At 47.0% G+C, this 27,981-nt stretch overlaps 1 protein-coding gene across 2 annotated transcripts; it reads left to right on the forward strand.

Moving 5' to 3' along the window:
* Positions 1 to 4: 4 nt before the first annotated feature.
* ERCC3 (ERCC excision repair 3, TFIIH core complex helicase subunit) lies at positions 5 to 27,981 on the forward strand. Of its 2 annotated transcripts, none has more exons than XM_045479415.1 (15): positions 5 to 115; positions 479 to 684; positions 1,339 to 1,575; positions 3,649 to 3,698; positions 4,132 to 4,267; positions 4,673 to 4,837; positions 5,321 to 5,525; positions 7,656 to 7,970; positions 13,135 to 13,319; positions 16,612 to 16,814; positions 17,503 to 17,599; positions 18,703 to 18,820; positions 23,288 to 23,406; positions 25,568 to 25,720; positions 27,557 to 27,981. In XM_045479415.1, the coding sequence occupies exons 1-15, from the start codon at positions 88 to 90 to the stop codon at positions 27,686 to 27,688; spliced, it is 2,349 nt and encodes a 782-aa protein (XP_045335371.1). In that variant the 5' UTR covers positions 5 to 87; the 3' UTR covers positions 27,689 to 27,981. The 2 variants fall into 2 exon arrangements, with proteins under 2 accessions (XP_045335371.1, XP_045335372.1); XM_045479416.1 differs by having other exon boundaries at positions 12 to 115; positions 27,708 to 27,981.

Consider the following 27,981-nt stretch of genomic DNA (forward strand, 5'->3'; position numbering starts at 1 on the left):
AAGAGCGTCCGGTGTGAACCGGAAGCCCCGTTGGGAGCAGCCGCCGCGGAGACCCGGCGGCTTCGGCTGTGTGGTGCTGTTGCTGCCATGGGCAAAAGAGACCGGGGAGACCGCGGTGAGACGTGGCGCGGGCGCTCTGGGGCCTGCCTGCGCTCGCCTTCCCCGTCGTCCTGTGTCGTAGCCGCTCCGGGCTTCTCAGCGGCTGCCGGCCCCGCAGTGTCTCGCGGCCTGTTCATGCTGTCGCGACAAGCTGCTGGGCAGGGGGCGATCCCTGACCTTTGGGCCGCCTTGCGTCGTGGGCCGGGTGGGAAGCGTTGGAGGGAGAGGACGCCAGCGGCACGCAGGTGGCTCTTGGCTAGGGGTGCATGGCGTTGGTGAATGAAGTACGGCTGCTGCCAGGTTCCTTCGAAATGTTGCTCAACGGTGCGGAGGGAACCTTAGGCTCCTGCTGCGCTCACTTCTGTGTCCGTATCTGCAGATAAGAAGAAGTCTAAGAAGCGGCACTACGAGGATGAAGAAGAAGATGACGACGACGTCCCCGGGAACGACTCTCAGGAAGCGGTCCCCTCGGCGGCTGGGAAGCAGGTGGATGAGTCCGGCACCAAAGTTGATGAATATGGAGCCAAGGACTACAGGCTGCAGATGCCGCTGAAGGACGACCACACCTCGAGGCCCCTCTGGGTGGTAAGCATACCCTCCGCCAGGGCAGAGCCAAGCTGGTTCGGTTTTTGGACCCCAAATGGAAATGCAGGGTACTGCCCTCCAGAGCTGGCTGGGAGACGGCTTTCACACATGCTGTTTGAGCAGCCTGAGAAGGAGCAGGTACCCAGGGCACACTAGCCTTCGTTTCTAGCCCCTCCTTCTCCCCTTCCCTTCAGTTCTACCACATGCGTGGAAATACTTTTTTATTTACTGAGCAAATGCTGTTTATTGTGTAACATTTTAATTACCCATCTACAAAAAGTAATGGAAGCTATATATTTGCTAGGCCACTCTGTTGCTCAGCTCGAAGTAGGTAATAGTCTACGTTCGTTTGAAAACTAACCTAAAGGTACATTGAAGATAGCCAATAAGGTGGGCTTTCCCTGTGAAGAAGAGTGGAAACGGACTTCGGAAACCTGCTCTTCTAATCTTTCCATTCCTTGGATCTGATTAAAGTAACAGGCCCACAGTTGGCTGAAGGAGGGCTTACAAAAAATATCCTTGGTGTTAAAGATCCCTTTTTGGGCAGCTTATCTTTTCTGGGTAATGGTGTGGGAAAGAGTCTAATAGTCTCTACACTTCATTTGGTTTTTTTGTTTTTTGTTTTGTCTGTCATGTCCATTTGGTGTTTCTTAGGCTCCTGATGGCCACATCTTCTTAGAAGCCTTCTCTCCGGTTTACAAATATGCTCAAGACTTCCTGGTGGCTATTGCAGAGCCAGTGTGCCGACCAACCCACGTGCATGAGTACAAACTAACTGCCTACTCCCTGTATGCAGCTGTCAGTGTTGGGCTACAAACTAGTGACATCACTGAATACCTCAGGAAGCTCAGCAAGACGGGAGTCCCTGATGGAATTATTCAGTTTATTAAGGCAAGTGGGGAGCTAAGGCCAGCGCTTTTGCCTTCCTTGTGAATGTGTTAATAGTGGACAGGTACTACCCATTGTCAACCTGTGGCCATCATGAAGATGCCATTCAGATCTCGTGTGGAGAGACATAACTGATTCCCACAGCTGCTTCTCTTCTGGATCTCTTCTTGCTGAGGCCACACTTCTCATGAGCGTTCTGATACAATGAACACTAACACATTGGGGATACTAATTCAGGCCCATTCTGGCCAGGGTTATTTGGGAATGCAGCGAGAAGTGAATGGTGTTTTGGACTGAATTGTGTCCTCTCCAAAATTCATATGAAGCTGTAACCCCTAATGTGATTATATTTGTAATGAGGAAGTAATTAAGGTCAAATGGGATCATAAGAGTGGGGCCCAGATCCAATAGGATTAGCATCCTTTTAAGAATAGTCATCCAGAGGGGCGCCTGGGTGGCACAGTCGGTTAAGCGTCCGACTTCAGCCAGGTCACGATCTCGCGGTCCGTGAGTTCGAGCCCCGCGTCGGGCTCTGGGCTGATGGCTCAGAGCCTGGAGCCTGTTTCTGATTCTGTGTCTCCCTCTCTCTGCCCCTCCCCCGTTCATGCTGTGTCTCTCTCTTTCCCCAAAAAAATAAATAAACGTTGAAAAAAAAAAAAAAAAAGAATAGTCATCCAGAAAGCTCAGGTGCTCTCTTTGCACGTGCACAAGGAAGAGGTCATATGGGCACATAGTGAAAAGGTAGTCAGGAAGAGAGCCTTAACTAAAAACTAATCACTGGCACCTTGATGGAGGACTTCTAGAAATGTTTCTGTTGTTAAATCACCCAGTCTGTGGTGTTTTGAACAGCAGCTGAGCAGACTAATATAAGTGGTAAACTCTGTCTAAGGCTGAATTCCTGCACGGGACCAATAGTCAACACTTTCCATTAGGGAAAATCAAAAAGAACTTGCAAATGTTGAAGTGGATAGGGTTCCATATGAAGAGCATTGGACATGCTTGGGTTTGTCCTGAGAGACAGGTCAATGCCATTCAGAATAGATGACAGTGGCTTTTGTCACCTTCAGCTGATCTAAGGGAGTTGGATTCAGACCCCCAGATCTGGTGAGTGCCACAGACCGTCAGTACAGTGATGCGTCCGATCTCAGGGAAGCTGACAGGAGCCCTGGTAGGAGTTCTGTCTTCTTGTGATATGGAAAGGTGCCCAGGGAGAAGGGCCTCACCTTGCTGGAATGAACCCTGCATTAGCACGCTGGCTGTGCTCGGTCTTGGCCTGGAGCCGCCTGCAGGAATGTAGGTGTTGGTATAATGCAGCAGGGGATCCAGAAGGGCAGCAGCAGGGGCTGGTCACAGCCTGAGAGCTGAGCGGCAGATCTCCACAGCCACCACACAACCTCTGCTGCTTTCCGTCCTGAAGATTGCTGGGAACCTAGAAGATTTCAGAACCTAGTCACTTCTGTCAAGAAGCTTCCATTCTGTTTTTTTAATTGTTATTTTTAAGTAGGCTTCATGTCCAGCGCAGAGCCCAGTGTGAGACTTGAACTCCTGACCGTGAGATCAAGACCTGAGCTGAGATCGAGAGTCAGACGCTTAACTGAATGAGCCACCCAGGCACTCCAAAGCTTACATTCTAGTTGGGAGAAATAGGAACATTGGTGAGGAGGCCAGGGGGTTTTGCATTTAATTTACACAGCAATTACTAAATACATGCTCTGTGCCAGTTTTGTGCTGGGACCTGTAATAATGCTGGTGTGGCTGGATGAACCATTGGATTAGGTTGGGGCCTGTGGGAATGGAGAAGAAAAGGGAAGGGAAAATAAAAGAAAGATTTTACGTAGCATTTTATAAATTAAGATGTGCATCAGAAAGAGCCAGGCAAAAGCAAGGTTTTACTCTCCAAGAGTAGAGTTTAATAAGAAAAAGCTCACCTTTGGCAGACCTGACTTCTTTAGGATTGCACATTGGGTAAACTGAAGTCTTCACTTGGTAGGTAGTAAGACATGCCCACTAATGAATGTGTCCCTAGTGAGCCGAGTATTGCTAATTGTGCCTGTTGGATGTTGTCACTCTTTGCAGCTGTGTACTGTCAGTTATGGAAAAGTCAAGCTGGTCCTGAAGCACAACAGGTAAGGGATCCTGTGACAAGCCCCCCAAGGCACTTGTGCCCTGTGCAGAGCAGGTGGCAAGGAGCTGATGTCTGTGGGCTGTCTGTCTGCACCAGCACCTGCTCCCCTGAGTAAGGGGATAGAAGGGATGAGCGAAGGGAAGTGACCAAAACTGGGAATTCATTTACTGGCCACCGTGTTCCCCGCTCCCGAGCAGTGACGCTGAGGCTCAGGCCACTCCTTATTTGACCTCAAAGCCAGATTTTGTCCACAACCTCATTTGTTATATCTTGGCCAGTAGCTCGCAGCTCAGATCTGGCCAAGGGTATGGGAGACTAAGAGATTGAGAGAAGCACAGAGCCACTATTTCCAGCCCATCTGATCAAATGAGCCACAGAACCTTCTGGAAATGGTGTACTGCTCAGTAGCCACCTCCTTCCCTCCCCTCTTTTAGGTACTTCGTTGAAAGCTCCCACCCTGATGTCATCCAGCATCTTCTCCAGGATCCGGTGATCCGGGAGTGCCGCCTGCGGAACTCTGACGGGGAGGCCACGGAGCTCATCACAGAGACGTTCACGAGCAAGTCGGCTGTAAGTGGGCTCCTGGGTCACCCTTGGTAGTGGGAGCATTGGGACATTCAGTTCAGCATTTGCATCTTGGGACCCTGCTGTCTTACTATTTTTTTTTTTAATGTTTATTTATTTTTGACAGAAAGAGAGAGACAGAGCATGAGTGGGGGAGGGGCAGAGAGAGGGAGACACAGAATCCGAAGCAGGCTCCAGGCTCTGAGCTGTCAGCACAGGGCCTGATGCGGGGCTCAAACTCACAGGCCACGAGATCATGACCTGAGCTGAAGTCGGATGCTCAACCCACTGAGCCACCCAGGCACCCCTCCCGTCTTCTTACAGCTGCAGTTGCTTGTTCAACTTTGGCTCTTGCTTGGTGGCATGAGGTTTCATTGTTGCACAGAGGTTCAGATCCTGCCTTTCTTACAGATCGCCAAGACTGCTGAGGGCAGTGGTGGGCCTTCCACTTCCCGGGTGACGGACCCACAGGGAAAATCTGATATCCCCACAGACCTGTTTGACTTCTACGAACAAATGGACAAGGATGAGGAAGAAGAAGAAGAGACCCAGACAGTATCTTTTGAAGTCAAGCAGGTTAGTGAATGTAACCCTCTCCAAGCAGCCCAGCCCTGCATGGACTCTGCGGTCTGTGTGAGAGGAAGGGATCCCCGTGTCTTCCTGAAATTGCTTTCTCCTTTATGGTGTCTGTGAGCTGTGGCATTGTTCCTCCTGATGGGGTTAGATCTGAGTGTCCTGTGACTCTGGCTGCTGGGTCAGTCTTCACAAGTTCCTGGGAGATGTGGGAAGTGTCTGAGGGGCATTTTGGTGGTTTTGGTGGCATTTTGGTGATTGGATTTAATTTTGTCTGTGTCCTTAACTTGAGTTGCTTTTCTGTGCTTTAACCCAGCTGTTATCAAGCAGATATCTACTTGATATCAAGCAGATCAAGATCTGAAATTGTAAAAGCCTACATAAAATGCTGTCTTCTTGACCATTAACCCCCTTGGATTATGCATAGTTTATGAGCATGCTTTGGATTTAACAAGATTATAAATGTCTTCCATGCTCACTCCCCAGGAAATGATTGAAGAGCTCCAGAAACGTTGTATCCACCTGGAGTACCCCCTGTTGGCAGAGTATGACTTCCGGAATGATTCTGTTAACCCTGATATCAACATTGACCTGAAACCCACAGCCGTCCTTAGACCTTATCAGGAAAAGAGCTTACGGAAGATGTTTGGGAATGGACGTGCCCGCTCAGGGGTCATCGTTCTTCCTTGTGGTAAGTGACACCTGAATGAAGAAGGTGGCCAGACTCTTCTGTCATGGTCTGCCAGCTTTCTGTCGCTCTCCTTTGTGTGCCCTTCTCTAAATCATACCTGGCCAGGGAGCAGCTGAGGTCAGATGACGCCCTGATCCATGACCTAACACATATTTGAGTGCCTGCTGTGTGCAGGGCTTTGACCTCAGCAGTGGGGATACAGTGGTGGATAGAACAACACTTCCGACCTCGGGGAGCTCATTTTGGTTGTAGAGAGACAGATGGTAAACACATCGACTAAGCAATGTGTAAGATCTTGGGCAGTGACAGTGATGTGGGGCAGGTGCTGTCTTTTTTTTTTTCATTTTATTTTTTATTTTTAAAAATTTACATCCAAATTAGCATATAGTGCAACAATGATTTCAGGAGTAGATTCCTTAGTGCCCTTTCCCCATTTAGCCCATCCCCCCTCCCACAACCCCTCCAGTAACCCTCAGTTTGTTCTCCATATTTATGAGTTTCTTCTGTTTTTATGTTATTTTTGTTTCCCTTTCCTTATGTTCATCTGTTTTGTCTCTTAATGTCCTCATATGAGTGAAGTCATATGATTTTTGTCTTTCTCTAACTATTTTCGCTTAGCATAATACCCTCCAGTTTCATCCACGTAGTTGCAAATGGCAAGATTTCATTGTTTTTGATTGCCGAGTAATACTCCATTGTATATATACACCACATTTTCTTTATCCATTCATCCATCGATAGACATTTGGGCTCTTTCCATAGTTTGGCTGTTGTTGAAAGTGCTGCTATAAACGTGGGGGTGCATGTGTCCCTTTGAAACAGCACACTTGTATCCCATGGATAAATGCCTAGTAGTGCAATTGCTGGGTCATAGGGTAGTTCTATTTTTAGTTTTTTGAGGAACCTCCATTGTGTTTTCCAGAGTGGCTGCACCAGCTTGCACTTGCAGGGGCAGGTGATATCTTATACACTGGAGTTAGGGTCTCATCCCTTGCAATCAGCTTGTGAGTGTGTGTATTTGGAGACTTCATAGCAGAGAAGCTTTGCTCGTTCCTGGATGGCTTATTACAATGTGCACATCCAAGAAAGGAGAGTATAGCCTCCTTGGCACCTGTCTGATATCATTTGTCCTAAGTCATGTCAGGTCCTGGCTGAGGTTCTTGGCCAGAGGTCACAGCACATTCACCTGGGGGCCCTACCTCAGACTTGAGGAGGTTAGAATCTCCAGGGGAGAGGCCTGTGCCTCCACATTCTTTTTTTTTTTTTTTTTTTTTTTTTTTAATCTCCCTGGGTGATTTTGATGCACATGCCTGGTGAAGGAGGAAATGCTGTTTAAAGGAATAGCTTGATTTTTATCTTGATCTTCAAATGGTGGAAGATAGTAAACTTGGAAGCCCTGGAATTTCACCTCTGTCTTTGCCAGTAGTGTACACATCTCCCGTATGCCTGAATTCTCAGCCCAGCACGTTGTGCAGTCTAAGAGCTGCCTTGTACTGGGCCCTCGGTGTGGTCTGTGTGCCGGGCACACTTTTCCTCCAAGGCACCACCTTCCCGTGGCGAGGGCCACATGTACCTCCACTTTCATTTCCTCATGTTCACAATTTCAGCAATAAGAGGGTCTCTTATCTCTGGTGAGTTTTGAGATTTCAACATTAGAACAAAATTCATGGAAAATGCCACAGGAGGGCCTGGTGCCTGTCTCTCTTAATTGTCACATTTGTGCATGCGCTGGACGTGTCTCCTTTTTATAGAGAAGAAAACAGACCTTGGAGCAAGAAGTGCCTCATGGTGTCGGCTGTGAGGGTTATTGCAAGTAATTCATCCAGATTTGTGTGTGGATTCTGTCTGTGTCCTTCAAAAAAATTTTTTTAAATGTTTACTTTTGAGAGAGAGAGAGAGACCAGCATGAGCAGGGGAGGGGCAGAGAGAGAGGGAGGCACAGAATCCGAAGCAAGCTCCAGGCTCTGAGCTGTCAGCACAGAGCCCGATGCGGGGCTCAAACTCACGAATTGTGAGATCATGACCTGAGCCAAAGTTGGACGCTTAATCGACTGAGCCATTCAGGCACCCCTGTCTTTGTCTTTCATTGCAACCTGGCCTTGGGTGGCATTGCCCTTTGGTTTCACATAGGTGCCGGCAAGTCCCTGGTTGGTGTGACAGCTGCCTGCACCGTGAGAAAGCGCTGTCTGGTACTGGGCAACTCAGCTGTGTCTGTGGAGCAGTGGAAAGCCCAGTTCAAGATGTGGTCCACCATTGACGACAGCCAGATCTGCCGCTTCACCTCCGATGCCAAGGACAAGCCCATCGGCTGCTCCATTGCCATTAGCACCTACTCCATGCTGGGCCACACCACCAAAAGGTCCTGGGAGGCTGAGCGAGTCATGGAGTGGCTCAAAACTCAGGAGTGGGGCCTCATGATTCTGGATGAAGTACATACCATACCAGGTAAGCAGGCTGAGAGCCGAGCTACCTGCTCATTGCAGAGACAAAAATTGATTTCTCTTCGTTGGGTGGAGGGAAGACTGCTGTGTAGTTCATCTGTCTTGCTAGAAAGGTCTGCTGGGTAAAGTTTTAAAGTAAGTCCGAAGCATGTGGGGGGGTGGGCATGAGGGTGGGTGGCAGACAGCTTCGTGAATCACGGGCCCACAGTAGTCATTCAGAAAATGGCTTTTCCCTTCTTCCTCATTCTTACTGTTGTAGTTCAGTTTACCCTTAACCGGTTGGCTTATGGTGCTGTGAAAACTGGACCAGCAGCACTGAAGTCCTTGCCGTAATGGTGTTTGTTTTATTTGAAGGCTGAATTGAAGTATTGATCCTTGATATGTTACAGAAGCCCAACTTCTCCAAGTGTTGCAGGCAGTCTTTTTTTAAAAAAAATAGCTATATTGATACAATTTCCACCAGTAAAAACTACCTATTATAAATGTACAATTCAAGATTTTTCACAGGTTTATGGAGTTGTGCAGCCGTGACCGTGATCCAGTTTTAGAACCTCTCCCTCATACTCATTTACAGTCAGTGTTTTCAGCTCCAGCCCCAGAGAACCATGGAAGTGCTTCCTGTCTCTATAGTTGACCTGCCTTTTCGGGAAATACCATAATGTGAATCATATGATATGTAATTCATATATGTTTTAAGGAATATATGTTATATATAATAGTAAATATTTCATATATTTTCCAGACTCATATAATATATATTTTCTTAGATGTGGCTGTTTTTACTTTGCATGATGGTTGACCCATATAACATTGTATTGGTCGTATCTGCCCTTTTATTGCCACATAGTATTCCAGTATTCATTGATAAAACAAATAAAGGGGAAGCTCTGGTAAGTTAAATGTAAATTAGGGATTTCTCTGCATGAAATGAAATCAGAGGCATTTTCACGTAGTGTTCAAAATACTGCCTAGGTGGCCCTAGCATCATTCCTTTCAGTTAATGAGAACCCCTCCAGCCCTCCTGCATGTCTGAGGGTACCTATCGATGTTCACAGCAAGCCACGTAGGGATTCGGGGTCATTCAGGTTGAAGGAACAGGGCAGCATTAGTCCCAAGGTGGGAGAGTACTTGACACGGTCTGACAGCAGCAAGATGACTATGCGGCAGGAGGGACATAGAGGAGAGCAGTCAAAGCCAAGGTTAGAGAGGGCCAGGCAGGATAGAGTGTGGGCCACATCCTATACATAGGTCACTGTAGGGTGTTGGGCTTGTACTATATGAGTGGGTGGGAAGCCATTTGAGGGATTTGAGCAAAGGGTGACATGATCTGATTGTCATGTACTATGAAAGTACCACCCTGGCTGCTGTGCTAGAATAAACGGAAGGAGGCAAGGGTAGAAGCAGCTGGATGGGCCCAACCAAGAGGCTTGAACCAGTAAGAATAAAGGTAATCTACTTCTGGATGTGTTGTGAGGGCAGAGCTGACAGGCTGGCCATGAGACCTGAAAGAAAGAGGAATCAAGGATGACCATATGGGTTTTGGCTTGAGCAACTGGAAGGAAAGCTACAGAACTGGGGAAAGCTGTAGAAGGAACAGGTTTGCAGAGTGCAGGGGTTCGGCTTTAGGCACGTTCATTTGATTGCCAGTTAGACATTCTGGCGGTGGCAGAGATGTTAGAAAATGGGCAAAAGACAAGAGTAGACATTTCACCAAAGAGAATATACAGATGCCTAGGAGCCTTTGAAAAGATATTCCGCATCATTAGCCCTGAGGGAAGTGCACATTAATACCATTCGACGAGATGCTGCCACACACCCATCAGAGTGGCCACGATGGAAAATACTGACAATAACTGACGAGAGTACAGAGCAGCTGGCATGCACCGCCAGAGGAATCACAAAATGTACAGTCACTGTGGAAAGTTGGGCAGTTTCTTAGAAAATTGCCATGTGACTCATCAGGCCCACCCCTGGGCATCTGTCCTAGAGAATGAAAACTCAGGTTCACACAAAAACCTGTACATGAATGTTCGTAGGGGCTTTAGTCAGAGTCTCCAAAACCTGGAAACAACCAAAATGCCCAACAGCGGGTGACTGGATAGACAAATGGGAAGGTCCCTCCCCTGGAACTCTTTTCAGCCACAAAACAACACACTGTTGCTACATGCAACAACTTGGAGAAATCTCAGAGGTACTTGCTGAGTGAAATCAGCCCATCTTGGAAGGTTATATGGTGTATAGTGCCTTTGAAAAGACAAAACTAGTGATGGAGAACAGATCAGTGGGTGCCAGGGTGTGGCTGTAAAGGGAGAACAGGAGGGAGTGTTTTGGGGGTAATGGGTTTCTCTGTATCCTGATTGTGGTGGTGGTTACACAGATCTTCACATGTGTTAAAATTTATAGAACCAATCCCATCCACCCCCAGCAAAAGATCACTTTTTACTGTGTGCTAATTTAAAAACTAAACTCCAAAAAAAAAAAAAAAAAAAATTTAAGGAGCAGGAGGTTACTGGCTCTGATTGGATTGGAAATCGATGACCTAGAGAATCACATCCTACAAATGAGTTTGGAAGTGCTGTGCAGTGGTTCATTTGGAGTCTGTGTTTGAAACTTGGGAAACCTGAGTATGTACTTAGTTTATGTTGATGTTCGTTTTTAGCCTAGGTCCCAGGTTTCAGAGGGCGACAGCCAGGCTTGAGATTGGTTGGTGATGAGGATACAGGGTGTACCCCACAAAATTTCATGCTTGCCATCTGTGTGTTTTCTCTTCCTGATTCACTGGGTCAGTTTGTCTCTGGCTGGGTAGGAGAGTAAAACCAAACATCTATAAATAGAATTCTGAGTTCAGTTGTGTTCTTGTGAGCTCCTTGGCCTGGCCATGCTCACTGGGCCAGAGAGCCAATGTTAAATTAGGGAATTCTAACAAATCACAGCAAGATTCTTGATTGTTAAACAAGTATACCACGTTGGATGAGGTAGAATGATAAATCTTTGAGATTTATCTCAAGAGGTAAAGATGGCTGTTTTCTTTTAGACATCGTCCAAAAAGAGTCCTATTGTGTCACTCACTGTATTGATAAAATATCGGTAACTGCAGACTTGCATGTATTTAGTGTTTACTGCACTGTGCCACTTTCATTATTTTAGGAAGTATTTATTAAGAACCCACTATGTATCAAGCACTGTGCTTGGACTAGGGACGAAGTGGGAGACAACTGACACCTGTGACATGTACAGCAAAACAAATCACATCCACAGAATATGTATTGTGATTCTATTAATACAAAGTTTGGATGACAAGTGAGATGGTGATTCCTTTGAGGGGGGAGTGTTGGTATTGACAGGCAGGGTCAGAGGAGAGGCTTCTAGGTGCTAGGAACACTTGTCTTGACCTGGGTGATTTCATAGGGACATAGCTGTGTAAAAACTTAACCATCTGTACACTGTGTCATATGTGGGTTCCTCCTCCTGACAGCCCTATGGCTGTTGGAGAATGTGGTAGTGGGACGTGGCTGGTCTGTAGGGCAGATGCCACAGCGGGGGCTTCTTTCTGGCTGCAGAGTATCCAGGCAGGGAGCAGATTCATGCTTCTCTTGGGTTGATAGCATCTCTGGGCTGTCCCCAGCGCTGCCTCCCTGGCACTCGCATGAGGTTGCTGTCTCCATTGCCTTGGCTGCCATGCCCTTCTGACATGAGGAGCCTGGTCTGTGGTCCTTGGCTCCCCTTTTTTTGGAGCAGCACAGTCCTTGGAGATAACTATGCTGCTGGTCTTTGTCTTCAAGTGTATGTGCAAACCACCTTAAGCTTGGAAGACCTGGACACTTACTGGGGGCCCAGACAGTCCTCTGCTATCTCACTGTTCTTACGTTTTTGGTTTGTGTTCTGGTGCAGTCTGACCCTTCCTTCCTTAGATTGTTAACCTCTGTTTCTGCAGTATCACTAACCTCACTTTTAATTGTTTTATAAGATCAGCGAAACACAAACATTTTAACCTTTTTTTGGAATATTAGTATTTTTAAAAAATTTTTAATGTTTTATTACTTATTTTTGAGAGAGAGAGAGACAAATTGCAAGCAGAGGAGGGTCAGAGAGAGAGGGAGACACAGAATCTGAAGCAAGTTCCAGGCTCTGAGCTGTCAGCACAGAGCCCAACCTTGGGGCTCGAACTCAGGAACCGCGAGATCATGACCTTAGCCGAAGTCAGATGCTTAACTGACTGAGCCACCCAGGCGCCCCCGGAGTATTAGTATTTTTAAAGGATGAGCCCATGGAAACCCATTAATTGGTTCTTTTTGAAATTAGTATCTTAATCCCATTTATGTGTTTATTTAATTTGATAAACCAGAATTAGAACATTCCAAACAGAGACAGGAGGTTGCTGGTGGACCAGATGAATCTAATTGGAAAGCTCAGAGAAGGGAGTTTCCTAAGGAGGATGCCTGGGGTTTCATGTCTCCCTGTTGTCTCCTGCTTTCTGGGAAGATGGTAGGAAGTCCAGCAGACCCGGCTCCTTTTGTTTCTCTGATCCCATGGTCACCCAGCCATCTTCCTGGTATCCTGGGTACAAGTTTTGGGATGAATACATTCCTTGCATCATTTGGAGCTCACTGGTGTTTTAAGTGTTACATCGTGTTTCAGATCGCCATTTGCACTGCTGTTGGTAGCTTAGCTGTTACAAGGAAGGATCCTGGGGCTCACTGATTTGGAGCTTCCCTAAAGCCATTTCTCCCTTTTGTTCTCTTTTTCTTCCTTCTTTTGGACAGGTCTGAAAGTGATGATTAAGTGTTCTTGCCTAGTCATTCTGGTCTAGAGCCAGGTTCCTATGATTCAGAAACCCGGGGTTAGCCCACTTAGTGTCACAGGCCCGTGTAAAGTCGCAAGGCTGTGTGTGGTACTTGAGCATTTAAAAAAGTGACAGTGTTGAGGCACCTGGGTGGCTCAGTCGGTTAAACCTCTGGCTATTGATTTTGGCCCAAGTCATGATCTCATGATTTGTGAGATGGAGCCCCACATTGGACTTTGTGCTGACAGTGCAGAGCCTGCTTGGGTTTCTCTCTCCCTCTCTCTCCACTTCTCCTCTGCTTGTGCTCTTTTTCAAAGTAAATAAGTAAACATTTAAGAAAATGTTAAAAAAAGTGACAGTGTGAATGCATTGATTGTTTCCCTAGCCAGGATGTTCCGACGGGTGCTTACCATCGTGCAGGCCCACTGCAAGCTGGGTTTGACCGCCACCCTCGTCCGGGAAGATGACAAAATTGTCGACTTAAATTTTCTGATTGGCCCCAAGCTCTACGAAGCCAATTGGATGGAGCTGCAGAACAATGGCTACATCGCCAAAGTCCAGTGTGCCGAGGTAGCTTTCCCCTTCCTGGTATGGCCTCGAGAGAGGGATTCCACCCATGGTTAAGGGGAAATGGTTCAGGTCCCCTCCCCATGGGCAGATACACAGTCAGGACTTGAGCAGAAGTGTTGCCACTTTATACTGTTCCCTCAGTCCCCCTGTGAGGTGGGCAGTGTTCTACCCACTCCAAAGACTTGTGAAACAAAACCCCTTTCCAGGGGCACACAGTCAGTAAGTGCTCAAGTCGGGATGGTAATCCAGGCTAGTTTGACCTCCAAATCCACTCCTCCTTTTCCCTGGGAGTGAGCACCTCTGGATGGTCCTGCCCACCCTCACCTTTGAGGAGTTCCTGGGTGCTCCTGTGTGGGCCACCATCCAGGCCACCCCAGGGTCAAAGCCCCTTGGTTTTGGTGTCCCCAGAAGGCACCTGTGGCCTACATCATTTCTAAACACATTGGGAAACACATTGTCCCAGTCTTGTTCCACAGTGAATACCTGCACAGGTAAATGTTGAAAATACGCATTCAAAGGTAAGTCTTCTCAGAAGGAACAATTGCAAACATCCTTCCTGGCAACTTGAAATGACTGTCACTCACTGGCTAGGGTCAGGTGGCCTCTGTCCCACAAGAGCAGAAGGGGGCCTCTTGGGTAACGGTGAGTGTGAGGAACCTGTGCAGGTAGACTTGCTCTGCTGAAAACTTCCTTACCCTGTAGTTGCCTCTTCATAATCAACACGCATCCTACGAAACAGAGCATTGCCGGAATCTCTGAGGGCCCTATTCCTCTCCAGTTGTGTCTCCCCTCCCCCGCCAGGGGATTCACTGTCCCACGACAGAACTTGTCATCCTCTCCCTTTATTATTTTACCTCTTGTGTATATTTCCATCACCTACTTTGTTTAGCGTTGCCTTCAAAAAAAGTCTTCCTGTATATGAAAATAGAACCTAGTTTTGTGTGTTCTCGTATGACTTCTGTCCCTTGCTTGGTACTTTTATCCCTTGCGTAATGTATTACTTTTTTGATGATGCAGGTAGCTGTGCTCTGCAGTATTCCATTGTACAAATATACCACAACAGGATATATGATGAAATACTACACAACACTAAAAATAATGTTGACAGACACTTGGGTTGCTAAGTTTGTCTTTGTAACAGCTTTATTGAGGTGTTAAGTTGATGTTTCATAACATCCACCTGTTGTAAGTAAGTAAATTCTGTGATTTTAGTCAGTGTAAGGAATTATGTAGCTGTCCTCACCCTCCAGTTTCGAATTGCATTTCCCACCACCCCGTCACCACGCCAGAAATTTCCCTCATGCCCATTTGCCATGAATCCCTGCTTCTGCTCCCAGCCCTAGGAAGCCACTGATTTATTCTTCATAAATTTGGAGCTTAGTGTTTTGTTTTTGTTTCTGTTTTTTTTGCTGTTGTGATAGTGTTGCTGCAAATATTTTTATATCTGTTTTCTGGGGCCTTGGGTCATTTTTTTCTAAAGCAGTGTTGTTTGTACTGTGGACTGTGGTCCTATAGTAGGCGATGACATTACTTTATTGGGTCATTATCAGGAAAGAATAGAATCTGCCAAAATGCATAAGTACATTAAGGGTAGATGTTTTTTGTTTTTGTTCTTGAGTATAGTTGTTTAATACAACTGTGTTCATGCATATGAATGTTTAGTTTGTGGCCTAAAATGATTCAACTGTGGAGGCCACTGCTCTGGCAGATACACCCAGAGGTAGCATATCTGGGTGAAAGGCTATGTGGCTGTTCTCTTCACTAGTTGTGTCCTAGAAAACACTGTTTTCCAAAGTATTGGACCGGCTGACACTCTCATCATGGGTGAGTGAAATTACTCCACATCTTCTCTAGTACATAATACTGAGTTTTATTTTCTTTTAATTGTTTGCTGACATACTAAGTATGAAAATGGTATTCCTTATGATCTTAATTTGTATTTTCCTGTTTACTAATGACCTTGAGTATTGCTTCCTATGTCTGTGGACCATTCATGTTCTGTGAAATGCACAATTTTAAAGATTTTACTGTGGAAAAAGAATTGCTTTGGCTATAAAGAACTAGAAATCCTAACGGAGTCATAACAGGACACAGCTCAGGGGGAACCAGAAAACAGTGGCAGCAAAACCTATGAATTCGAGTTCAGGCCAGTGGTAGGCATGGAGCGACAGCAGCTGAGTCCACAGTGGTTGCAGCATGAAGAAATGGTCTGTGGTGATCACACAGAAGTGGCACTGGTCACACCCCAGAATTCAGAGCCTGTCAGGATAGGCTTTGTGGCCTGTTCAGTGCAAAGTTTCCAGAGGGTCATTTTTATGTGTTCACAGCCTTGAGACCTTTAAAACCCATAGCACTTGAGTATATTTGTCTGAGTTTCCTTAAGCTTGCCAGTAGCCCATGCACAAGGGCCTAGCACAGAGGAGGCCCCAAAGAGTGTTCCTGTCATTCTTATTTGAAGGATCTAATTGTCTCAGATGTGACCAGTGGGACCCCTTCAGCCTGGCTCCTGTATCCATTTGACATGTCCCCATTCTTTGAGCACTTCCTTGCTTTCTGGCACAGCAAGGTATTTTAGGTTTATCTGGTACTTTCTCTACCTATTCTGGCCCTGGAAATCAGCCATTTCTCCAAGGTGCCCTTTTAGCAAAGAATGGAATTTACAAACCAAGATCTAGGTGCTAGGTGTGTTCATTACTCCTAGGATGTCATTGCTAGGCTAATTCAACAGACAGAGCTAGGAGGTATGTGTGCGCTTCTCCATAGCAGTGCTGTGTGTAGACTTGTGTGTGGAGGTGTGGTCTAAATGGGAGGGATTACTTGGACCACTGGTTGAGAATCTGGTTTCCTTTACTTACTTGGAGCTGGTGTGAAAGTAATTCCCCAGATATCGATGCATTTAAAAATCCATGTGTTTGGGGTGCCTGGGTGGCTCAGTCGGTTGAACATCTGACCAGCTCAGGTCATGATCTCGAGGTTTGTGAGTTCAAGCCTCACATTGGGCTTGCTGCTGTCAGTGCACAGCCTGCTTCAGATCCTCTGTCCCTCTCTCTCTCTGTCCCTGCCCTGCTGTGCTCTCTCAAAAATAAATAAAACATTAATAATAATAATAATAATTATTATTATATCTATGTGTTAAGAGATAAATATGAGAGTGTCCTGGTTCAACATTAGGTACTTGATTTTGTTTTGATTTGTTTTAAAGCTAGTTCTGCTAAATTAATGGTCTTTAAAAGTTTCCAGTTGTGTGATGTTTAAATTTGCAAACTGACCCTTGATTCTTACTGTGTCGCAGGTTTGGTGCCCGATGTCTCCTGAGTTTTACCGGGAGTATGTGGCAATCAAAACCAAGAAACGAATCTTGCTGTATACCATGAACCCCAACAAATTCAGAGCTTGCCAGTTTCTGATCAAATTTCATGAAAGGAGGAATGACAAGATTATTGTCTTTGCCGACAATGTGTTTGCCCTGAAAGAATATGCCATTAGGCTGAACAAGTAAGAAGTGAAGAGTTGGAGTTGCCCCAAGGCAGCTTAATCTTCCCCCAAACCCGAGTGCAGAAGGTGCTTGGTTTTCCTTCTTTGCCTCTCAAAGTTCTCTTAGGGTCTGAAGGTCTGGTTCTGCAGCAGCCTGGTCACCCTCAGCCCAGGGGTCAGGGGCCAGAGTCATGCTGCTTTGGTGGGGCTCCATCTATGAGCTGGGCTCCGAAGGTGGGTACAAGTTGGTATCTGGAATGGCAGGCCGAGTGAGCACTCTGGTGGAGCTGAGGTCAGACTGTACAGGGGCCAGGAAGGCAAGGCTGGCTGGGCCAGCATCCCAGCCAGCCCTGCATCTAGACAGAGCTTCTCAGGAAACACCAGCGGTGTCCTCAGTGGCCCCTAGTCCCACCTGGATGCTGTGTTAGCACTGCTTGTGTAGACACTAAGCTTAGATTGAGGGACATGGATTCAGGAAAAAGCACAGTCCAGAAACAGGAAAAAAGTGAAGGAGGAAATCCTGAAGAGCGTGGTGACCAGAACCTTGGCTGAGGGTCTATAGCCCCTCATTTTTATGGGCCTCCCTCTGATATTCTTGCATGGTGGAGGGCTTCCCGGGAGGGAGCAACCTTGCAAGAATTCCTTTTCCCACTGATGTTAATTGGGGGGTGATTCTGTGGTCCTCCTAACACACCTCATTCTTCTTTAGACCCTATATCTATGGTCCTACATCCCAGGGAGAGAGGATGCAGATTCTCCAGAATTTCAAGCACAACCCCAAAATCAACACCATCTTCATATCCAAGGTCTGTGTGCCCTGCAGGGTGGTGGTGAGGCCTCAGCACCCCCAGGGCTAGAGGGGACACTGGGTGATTGCGAGGGCCATGAATTCATGTTTGTTGAAGGGACGTCGTGTCACTTCTCATTCCCATGTTTCCAGTGTCTGGTGACAGGAATGCTTTCTGATGGGTAGCAGAAGGAGCATTTGTGGGGTTGAATGTGTTGTGGACAATTTATAAAGTCTCTTTGCTTGACTGAAGTTTTCCCCACTTCTTTTGGGGATATAGGAATTTTAAATTGTATTTTCTCTATCCCAGGGGAAAATTTTCATTACCTATTCTGGCAGAAGTGGACATTTAGATGAGGTTCTCTTTGTGGAGTTTTTGCTTCCTGTGGGCTGTGGGCAACCTTCATCCTGGCTGTTCGTGTGCCGTGGTGTGGTGGGCGGTGGATGTAGGCACGGTGCAAATGCACAAAGGCCCAGCTCGGTGATACTGTTGGAAGCTGTGGCCGAACAGTGTAGAGCAGGCATTCAGATTAGAACAGGCCCAAAGCTCAAAATAAATGCGGTTTGCCAATAAAGTTGATCACAGCTGGGTTAGTAAGTACCACACTTAGATATGTGCTGGGAACCTCCATGGTTGGAACCCTCAAGCCAAGGCCGCTACCCTGACCGGATCTAGCCTGGTGTGGGCAGTGGGCCCTGACAGGTCCTGTGTCCCACATGTGCTGATGGTTTCATTGGCCTCCAGTCACTAGTGTAGATGGTTTTGTGCAGACGTGTTTCTGTAGCAAAAAAGAAGAGTAATCCTTTACAAAGAATCTCTGTCGATAGGCCCTCTTGTCTCTGGTCCCTAGCAGCCTGGCCTGGGAGCATAAATGAGATGGCTGGTGGGGACCGGGAGTCCTGACCCGCTTCTTTAGGACAGCTCTCAGGAGAGTTCACAGAAGGTCCTAGAGGCCTGCCTGCATCTGCAGGACCCTGGTGCAGAGGGAAGAGGATGGGTTTGTCTCTCTCAATTATCTTTAGAGCTTATTTAAATTCCAGGCCAATTGATTGTTTTCTTTTTGTCCCAGATAAAAAACAAAAAAAAAATTTGTCAAACTCAACGCTGTTTCATTTCTGTAGGTGGGTGACACATCGTTTGATCTGCCAGAAGCAAATGTTCTCATTCAGATCTCATCTCATGGTGGCTCCCGGCGGCAGGAGGCCCAGAGGCTGGGGCGAGTGCTCCGAGCCAAAAAAGGTAAAGGCAGCCTTACGCCTTCTGCTCCAGCAAGTCTTTCCTTTTGAGCCACTTGGACTCGGAAGAGGGTAGGGCTGCGCTGCCTGCGTGCCTGTGGTGGTGAGCAGGCACCCCGGGACGCCGGGACCCCGGCTAAGTAGATGCTGCAGGGAGGGGTCCCAAAGCAACGACCAAGATCAGCATGGCTCGTGTTCTTTCTCTGGCCTCGGAGTTCCTATGTGGGCATTCTCCGTGGCAGCTGCCTGCTCCGCGTTGGGTGTCCTCAAAGCCGAGCTGTCGCGTTGGTAGGCCATCAGGGGCCAGGGAAGCGGTGTGAGTGTGCAGTGCTGTGGACATAAAAGGCAGGAAGCAGAGCTGGGCCGCCAGTGCTGTGTGGGAGCTGGAACTGAACCCTGGGCCTTGAGTCAGGAGTTGGGGAGGGCTTTGGAAAGAGCAGCTTGGGCAGCCACACGGGGATACTTCGTGCACACCCTGTGAAGAGTCCTGCCTTGGGCAGCAGCTCGCAGCAGGAGTGTCGTGCTTAGTGAATGAGGGTGCGAGGCCTGAGTCTCTGCTTGTTACCTGTGGTGAGAGGGCCCTGACCCTAACGGTGGGTGTGGCAGGGACTGACGCTTAGAGTGGCCGCGTCTCTCCTCCTGGGACCAGGCAGGCCCTAAGACCAGGACACAGGCCCTGTCCTCAGGGAATTCGCTTTCCTTAGGGGCAGCTGGACTGCTAGGGTGACTGGAAACAAGGGTAGGGGCATATGTTGGAATCGTATTGTTGTAGAATGTGTTTAAGAGGCGGCTGATTGTATTTAAACTGGAGACAGGGCATGTTAGTAGAAATAGCATGAACTTGAGCACCAGACCACCCTGGTGACCTTGGGCAGGTAGTTTGCCGGTCTGAGCCTTGCTTTCCCATCCAGAGTGGGAGTGACAGTCCTCTTGAAGGACTCTTGAAGGACTCTTGTGAGGAGGGAGCCATATATAATAGAACAGTGTAAAAGGCTGCTGGAGAAACAATAGCTTTTATAAATTGACAGGAATATCATCTGGCTAGTATATGTGAATGTATCTCATTAACTTATGCCTTACCCATTACCTCCCCCCAAAAGAAACAAATCTAATTTTAAAGCCCCTTTGAATTTGAGTAGGATTTGTTTTTTTAAAAATACTATTTGATGTAACGTATTTGGCTGCTATCTTTGCATCTGTGAGCTCTTGTAAGACTAAGAAACAATTGAATTCAGAGGCAGTACACAGATACTGAACCTGCTGACATTTGGACTGTGAAGCAAAATGTGCAGATTTTCCAGAAGGATCAGGTTTTACAGGCTTCAGTATTTTCTGTCCTAGTTTCTATGATCATTCTTCTGCTCTAGGTTTTTTTTCTGACCTGGGTTTTTGTTTTTTTGGGTTTTTTTTTTTTTTTCAAGCAACTTTATTGAGACATAATTCACATACCATATAGTCGGTCCACTGGAAGTGTATAGTTCATTAATTTGTTGTTTCTTAATGTTTATTCTTGAGAGAGAGATACAGAGAGCGAATGAGAGCAGGGAAGGGGTAGAGAGAGAAGGGGACAGAGGATCCGAAGTGGGCTCTGAGCTAACAGCAGAGAGTCCAACGTGGGACTCGAACTCACAAACTGTGAGATCATGACCTGAGCTGAAGTCAGACACTTTAACTGACTGAGCCACCCAGGTGCCCCAGTTCATTGGTTCTTTTTTTTTTTTAAACATTTATTTTTGAGGAAGAGACAGAGTGTGAGTGGGCAAGGGGCAGAGAGAGAGGGAGACACAGAATCTGAAGCAGGTTCCAGGTTCCGAGCTGTCAGCACAGAGCCTGACACGGGGCTTGAGCCCACAAACCTTGAGATCACGACCTGAGCTGAAGTTGTACGCTTAACCAACTGAGCCACCCAGGCGCCCCCATTGGTTCTTAATATAATTGCAAAGTGTCTAACCATCACCACAGTCTGTGTTTAGAATATTCGCATCGCTCCAGGAAAGAAACCCTTTCCCATTGGCAGTAACTCTTCCTTTCTTCTTGCCTCCCAGCCCCACCTGCAGGCAATCACGACTACTTTTACCTTGATAATTGTGCTCATTCTAGACATTTCATATGTATGGAATCATGCAGTCTGGGTCTTCTGTGACTGCCTTTTTCACTAGCATGATGTTTTCACAAGAATCATCTTTATTGTAGTATGTATCAGTATTTCCTTCCTTTTTAATGCTGAATAATATTCCATTGTATGTCTTATTTATTCGTTCTTCTATTGACAGACACTTGGGTTGTTTCCACTTTTGGCTCTTAGGAATACTGCTGCTATGAAAGTCATGTGCAAATTTGTGTGGGTGTATGTTTTCAGGTCTGTTGGGTATAACTAGGAGTAGATTGTTGAGTCATGTGGTAACTCTGTTCAACATCTTAATAAACTACCAGACTATCCTCCAGAACGGCTGCACCATTTGACACTCTTAGCAGCAATGTGTGAGGAATCCAGTTTCTCTACATCCTTGACAATAGCTGTAATAACCTTTCTTTAAAACTTTTTTTTATTTAAATGTTTGTTTATTTTTGAGAGAGAGAGGGAGAGAGAGAGCATGTGCAAGTTGGGGAGGGGCAGAGAGAGGGAGACAGAATCACAAGCAGGCCCCAGGCTCCAAGCTGTCAGCACAGAGCCCAACGTGGGGCTCGAACTCATGAACCATGAGATCATGACCTGAGCCAAGTCAGACGCTTAAACCTTCTGAGCCACACAGGCACCCTGATCTTTTTTGATTCTAGCCATCCTAGGGAGTGGCAGGTGATACCTCATTGTGGTTGTGATTTGCATTTACCTGATGACTAATATGTTCAATGCTTTTCATGGGCTCATTGGTCATTTGTATATTTTCTTTGGAGAAAGGTCTGTTCAGGGGCACGTGGGTGCCTTAGTTAAGCCTCCGACTCTTAATTTCACCTCAGGTAACGATCTTGTGGTTCATGGGTTCAAGCCCCACATCGGGCTCTCTGCTATCAGTGCGGAGTCTGCTTAGGATTCTGTCTCCCTCTCTCTCTGCCCCTCCCCTGCTTGAACTCTTTCTCTCTCTCTCTCAAAATAAATAAATAAACAAACAATTAAAATTTCTTTAAAAAGAAATGTCAGTTCAGATCCTTTGCTCTTCTTATAATTAGGTCATTTGTCTTTTCATTATTGGCTTGTAATAGTTCTTTATATAGTCCAGATATAAATTCCTTATCAGATACATGCTCTGTAAATATTTTCTCCCATTCTGTGGGTTGTTTTTTCACTTTTTTAATGGTGTTCTTTAACCAAACATTTTTTTTTTTTTTTCAACGTTTATTTATTTTTGGGACAGAGAGAGACAGCATGAACGGGGGAGGGGCAGAGAGAGAGGGAGACACAGAATCGGAAACAGGCTCCAGGCTCTGAGCCATCAGCCCAGAGCCTGACGCGGGGCTCGAACTCACGGACCGCGAGATCGTGACCTGGCTGAAGTCGGACGCTTAACCGTCTGCGCCACCCAGGCGCCCCTAACCAAACATTTTTAATTTTGATGAAGTAAGTGCCCACACAGAGTCCAGGCCATTAGCCCCTTGACTGCAAAGCTCTCCCACTGCATTGTGGTTGACCCTTGAACTGTAGTTTGAGCTGTGGGAGTTTTTTTGGATAACTGCAGTACTGGGAGTGTACTTTTGTTCACGATTTTCTTAATAATGTGTTCTTTTCTCTGGTTTACTTTATACTAAAAATAGTACGTAATATGTATAACATGCAAAATACGTATTCATCAAGTATTCCATATTACTGCTAAGCCTTCTGGTCAGCAGTAGGCTATTAGTAGTTAAGTTTTGGGGGAATTAGACGTTATGTGGGTTTTCAGCTCTGCAGGGTTAGGGGTTCAGCGCCCTAACTCTCACATTGTGCGGGGTCAGCGTACTTTTGAGCCCTGGAGCCTTGCTTCCAGGCATCGTAACAGCTAATGTTGTCCTTTTTCCTTCCCTCTCTCTTTTTATATATGTTACATATGTGCGTGTGTGTGTGTGTGTGTATGAAATAATAATATATATAAATAGTATTAATTATAAAAAGTATATTTTATTTATGTTTATATATAACATATATATAATATTAATTATTATATATATATATTTTATTAGTTACATCCAAGTTAGCTAGCATGTAGTGCAAAAATGATTTCAGGAGTAGATTCCAGTGATTCATCCCCTATGTATAACCCCAGTGCTCATCCCAACAAGTGTCCTCCTTAATGCCCCTTGTCCATTTAGCCCATCACCCCTCCCACAGCCCCTCCAGCAACCTTCTGTGTGTTCTGTATATTTAATAATCTTTTACGTTTTGTCCCCCTCCCTGTTTTTATTTTTGCTTCCCTTCCCTTATGTTCACCTGTTTTGTATCTTAAATTCCACATGAGTGAAGTCATATGATGTTTGTCTTTTCCTTGCCTCCCTTAAGGAATGGTGGCAGAGGAGTACAATGCCTTCTTCTACTCGTTGGTGTCCCAGGACACACAGGAAATGGCTTACTCAACCAAGCGGCAGAGGTTCTTGGTAGACCAGGGTTATAGCTTTAAGGTATGTATTCATTAAATGCGTGGTGAGAATAGAACCGAGGCTTGCTTTGTGCCCGCACCTCCAGGAGAAGGGGGAGCCGCCATCGGCACCACTGGGGGACAGCCTAGGCAGGCACAGAGCATGAGGGCATTGGAAACCCCGCCTCACGTTCCCTGTATCTCTGCATGAATTGCCGGGGACTTTGAGGGAAAATATTGTGCAGGATCCCTTCCTGCCCCGGGCTTCCCACAGTGAATGGTTAAAGAATGGGGCCTCCGAAGTGAGGGGTCTGGAGTGTCTACTTGTTCAGATTTTACAGTTGTCTTGGAAGAAGAATGTTAGCTGTCAGCTGGAAGATGTGCTTCCTTGCAGGACTCGGGACACCTCAGAGCTACGGCCGTCACTGTGCCACCCTGAGCCCCTTGCGATTACTTTCCTGCACCAGCAGTGGCCGTCCACTGGAGCTCAGGGTTTCCCAGGTTGTTCACACACCTGATTTGTGATACAAGGTCGGCTCCAATGGGTCGCCCCGCCGGGTGCTGGGCGAGCTGTGCTGTCAGTCAGCCTCAGGGGCCTCACGGCATAGGTGTCCATGCGCTATGAGGCCACGGTTGTGCAGTTTGGGAGGTGCTAACGTTTTGGCTGACTTCCACCGGCTGCCATGTTTGTGTTCTCTTCTGTTGACACAGGTGGAAAGGTTATGTCACGATTTTGTGCCCCTAAAGGTTTTTGTTTGTGGGGGTGGATGGAGGGTGCTGGAAGCTGGGGACTAAAAGGATACCCCTAGAACATGTAGGTTCCCAGATTCTTGGTTCTCAGAAGACTGCAGGCTGCCTTTTCAGATCCTTTCGCTTGTGTCTTTTTCAGGTTGGCCAGTTTCTGTCATTAACTGTAGATAAGAGGTCAGGGCCGTCTGACCTCTCCTTTTTTAGCTGGAAGCAGTGACAATTTCAGATTTCTCATGCTGGGCTAGAGGACAGGATGCTTGACCGTATTTTGAAGGATTTGCATTATGACCTTTTTATGTGTCTGTGAAAAGTAGGTGGTGATAGTAACGTTCATACGTCCTGATCCCTGGAGAGTCCAGTGAGAGAACATGTGCCAAATCAGGTCATGTCCTGGGCTTTTTGGAAGGTGCCCTTGGCAGAAAGGCACCTGGACCTGCGATTGTCTGCTGGTCGGAGGGGCCTTTGCCCCGCTTGCCTTCAGAGCTGCCTGCTGAGAGCAGCCCGGTTAGAGCTCCTGTGATCATGACCCTGGACTTCCCAGAGGGGTGGTCAGGCCAGGGCAGAAACGCCCGATGTTTATGCTCTGGGCCTGTGGCCCCCTGAAGGGCTCAGTCAGATCCCTACTTCTAGGCCTTTTCTTCTCATTAAAATTATGAGAAGATTTGGGGGGGGGGGGGGAAGATTTCTCTACGTCATCAGTCCTGGCTTTCTTCAGGAATTGGTAGGCCTCATAGTGAGTCACCTCCAAAGAAGGGAAAACCACATCTCTACATGCTGTTCTCTTGCTGTCTTAGAAAAAAGTGCTGCAAACCCACCTTGACATGCTCTCATTTCTTTTTTTTTTTTTTTTTAATGTTTTTACTTATTTTTGAGACAGAGACAGAGCATGAGCAGGGGAGGGGCAGAGAGAAAGGGAGACACAGAATCTGAAGCAGGCTCCAGGCTCTGAGCTGTCAGCACAGAGCCTGACACCAAACTCAAACTCACAGACTGAGATCATGACCTGAGCCGAAGTCAGAGGCTCAACCGACTAAGCCACCCAGGCGCCCCGACATGCTCTCATTTCTAAGTGCCATCCTGCTGGAAGTCCTATGGGCCAAGCCCAGGGGGCTGAAGACCCTTCCTGAGGGCGGCAGGCTGTGCCCTCCATCTTTGGTCCCTTCCTTTACCTGGTACAAGGTGGAATACTGCCACGGGGGCGCATTAGAGTTGTCAAGGTCCTGTTGGTCGTCTGTAAGTGATTGTGGATTTGCTGTTCTGGGAGTAGGTGTCTCTGGAATTTCCTTCCCATCTCCTGCCCCGCAGTCATCAGTTAAGCTCCCTGTTACAGATGGCTCTGAAGCTGATCTCTGCAATGCCAGAGAGGAGCTCTCCGTTTTTAGCCACCTGCTCAGCTGGGTCCGAGGGAGGCAAAACAGAAGGGGCCATGTGGCCTGCTGATTTCGGCTTTATAGGTGATCACAAAGCTGGCTGGTATGGAGGACGAAGAGCTGGCGTTTTCCACGAGGGAAGAGCAACAACAGCTCCTACAGAAGGTCCTGGCAGCCACTGACCTGGATGCAGAGGAAGAGGTGGTGGCAGGAGAATTTGGCTCCAGGTCCAGCCAGGTGAGTGAGCGGGTGAGGCCCCACCTGCCAGTTCTCCCAAAGGACAGAGTTCTTATGCGCCCGCATGCACTGCGTCCCCTGTGTGTGTGCAGGTGTGCATGCGCACCTGTGCGACCTCCATAAAGACTTGGAAAGACCAGGAAGCTGTGGAGAAGAAAATAACAGAAATTGCCCCCGTTAACCTTTCGGTGCATCCTTCCTTCTGGACACGCTGTTTCATGTGGCCACGCCCAGAATCTGTGGCTGGCCCCCTGCTCTGTGCACAGAATGGGGGAGCCCAGGATGGCAAATGTGGCCCCAGGCCGGCTCCCAGGTGGCTGCAGGACGGGGTGTTGCAGGCCTGGGCCCGCCGTCCAGGGCCTTGCACAGGCCAATTCAGCTCTGGCTTCCTCCTCAGTAATAGAGCTAAGCTGTCCAGCTTAGGTGGGTCTAGTCCAGTAAGCTGTCCAGTAAGGTGGGTCTAAGGATCCTCTCCCAGCTAGTTTCAGTATTTATCTTGAAAAATGTAGAGTTCTCTCTGTCTCTCTGTCTTTCTGTCTCTCTCTCTCTCACATTATAAAAAGAAAATTTAAATAAAAAAAAAATTAAAAAGGAGCACCTGGGTGGCTGGGTTGGTTGAGCGTCTGACTTAATTTTAGCTCAAGTCAAAGCCCCATAGAGGCTTCACGCTGAGCATGGAGCCTGCTTGAGATTCTCTGTCCCCCCCCCCGCCCCCCGCCCCTCTCCTCAGCTAGTGCTCTGTCTCTGCCTCTAAAATAAAATTAATTAAAATATGTAGAGTTCTCTGAAAATAGTGAACTTTCCATTTATTCTACAAATAGTTACTGAATGCCTGCCTGTGCCCAGCCCTATATAATATGGTATAACTAATGAAAGTACCATTATGGGGAGTTCTTATCCGGCTCTTCCAAGAGAAAAGTGCGTGTAGTCAGGTGCATTGGAAACTATATTGATATTAGAGCTAAGAGGTGAGCAGTGGTTGGGGTAAAGGAAGAAATACACTGTCCCCCGGGAGGTGCTGCCCTTCCTCTAGCCTGAGACTGGGGGACCAGACCAGCTCGGAGGTGTCTGAGCCTTCCCTCATGGATGCTTCAGGGAAACTTCTTGCCTCTCACTGTGTCCTTGGAATGCCTGGTCAATCCCACCAACCAGGGAGTCACCTAAGGTCAGGCTGGCATTGCTTGGTGCCTGTATGTCCCCAGGCTTGTAATCTGGTGCAAGTGGTGTGCAAGGCTCTGGGTCAAACCCTGCCTGTATGATTTCTGTTCACACCATGTATGTCAAGACAGATGTGGCTGTCCCCATTTTATAGATGAGTTCATTGAGGTGCAGACATTCAGTATTTGTCCACAGTGAGAGGTAGATCCAAGATTCAAGCCCAGGGCTTTCTGGCTTTCCACTTGATTCAAAACCTTATGGTGGAGTCTTGAGCTGTTGGGGGACCACTGTTCTCACTGTTGAAAAATTCTGTTCATAAATTGTTAGTAAGAGAGGCAGAATAGCATTATGGTTAAGAATAGGGAATCTGAAGCTGGCTGCCAGAGTTGAAATCCCATCTCTTTAAGAGCTGTGTAATCTTGGACAAGTTACTTAATCTCTCTGTGCCTCAGTTTCTTCATCTGTAAAATGAGGATTATAATGATTGGAAGGATTGGATGAGTTAATAACATGTAAATGCATGTGAACTGTTTAGTATAATGCCTGAGACATAGTAAGTAGTCAATAAATGTTCTAAAAAAAATATTAAAAACTTTGAAAAACTTACTACAATTATAAATGTTCTAAAAGGAATGTCTTTCCCCTTGTAAACTAACCTTGGGCTGGGTCCTCCCGCAGGTGTCTCGGCGCTTTGGCACAATGAGCTCTATGTCTGGGGCCGACGACACCGTGTACATGGAGTACCACTCGTCACGGGGCAAGACTTCCACGAAGCACGTGCACCCACTCTTCAAGCGATTCAGGAAATGATGGCCACACGGTCACCCAGGGTGCTCAGCACCAACGCTGGAGAGGGATTTTCCGTATCATAATCTTTCCTCTGGCATTGGCCAACATGATCTAGATGCAGTGTTTGTTAACTGTATTGAGGAAAATGCATCGAGAGCTTGGCTCTGTCTTTGTGAATCATCCAGGGCTTTTTTAAAAAGTTGGGAGACTATATTTTTGGGGGTTCCTAGACCATTTTTCAATCTTGGGGAGTGGTCATTCCTGTATATAAATCTTTGTAATGTTTAAGGTGTATAAATGGAACATTTAACAAC

Source organism: Leopardus geoffroyi, chromosome C1, assembly GCF_018350155.1.
Source record: "Leopardus geoffroyi isolate Oge1 chromosome C1, O.geoffroyi_Oge1_pat1.0, whole genome shotgun sequence".
NCBI classification, from domain to species: Eukaryota; Metazoa; Chordata; class Mammalia; order Carnivora; family Felidae; genus Leopardus; species Leopardus geoffroyi.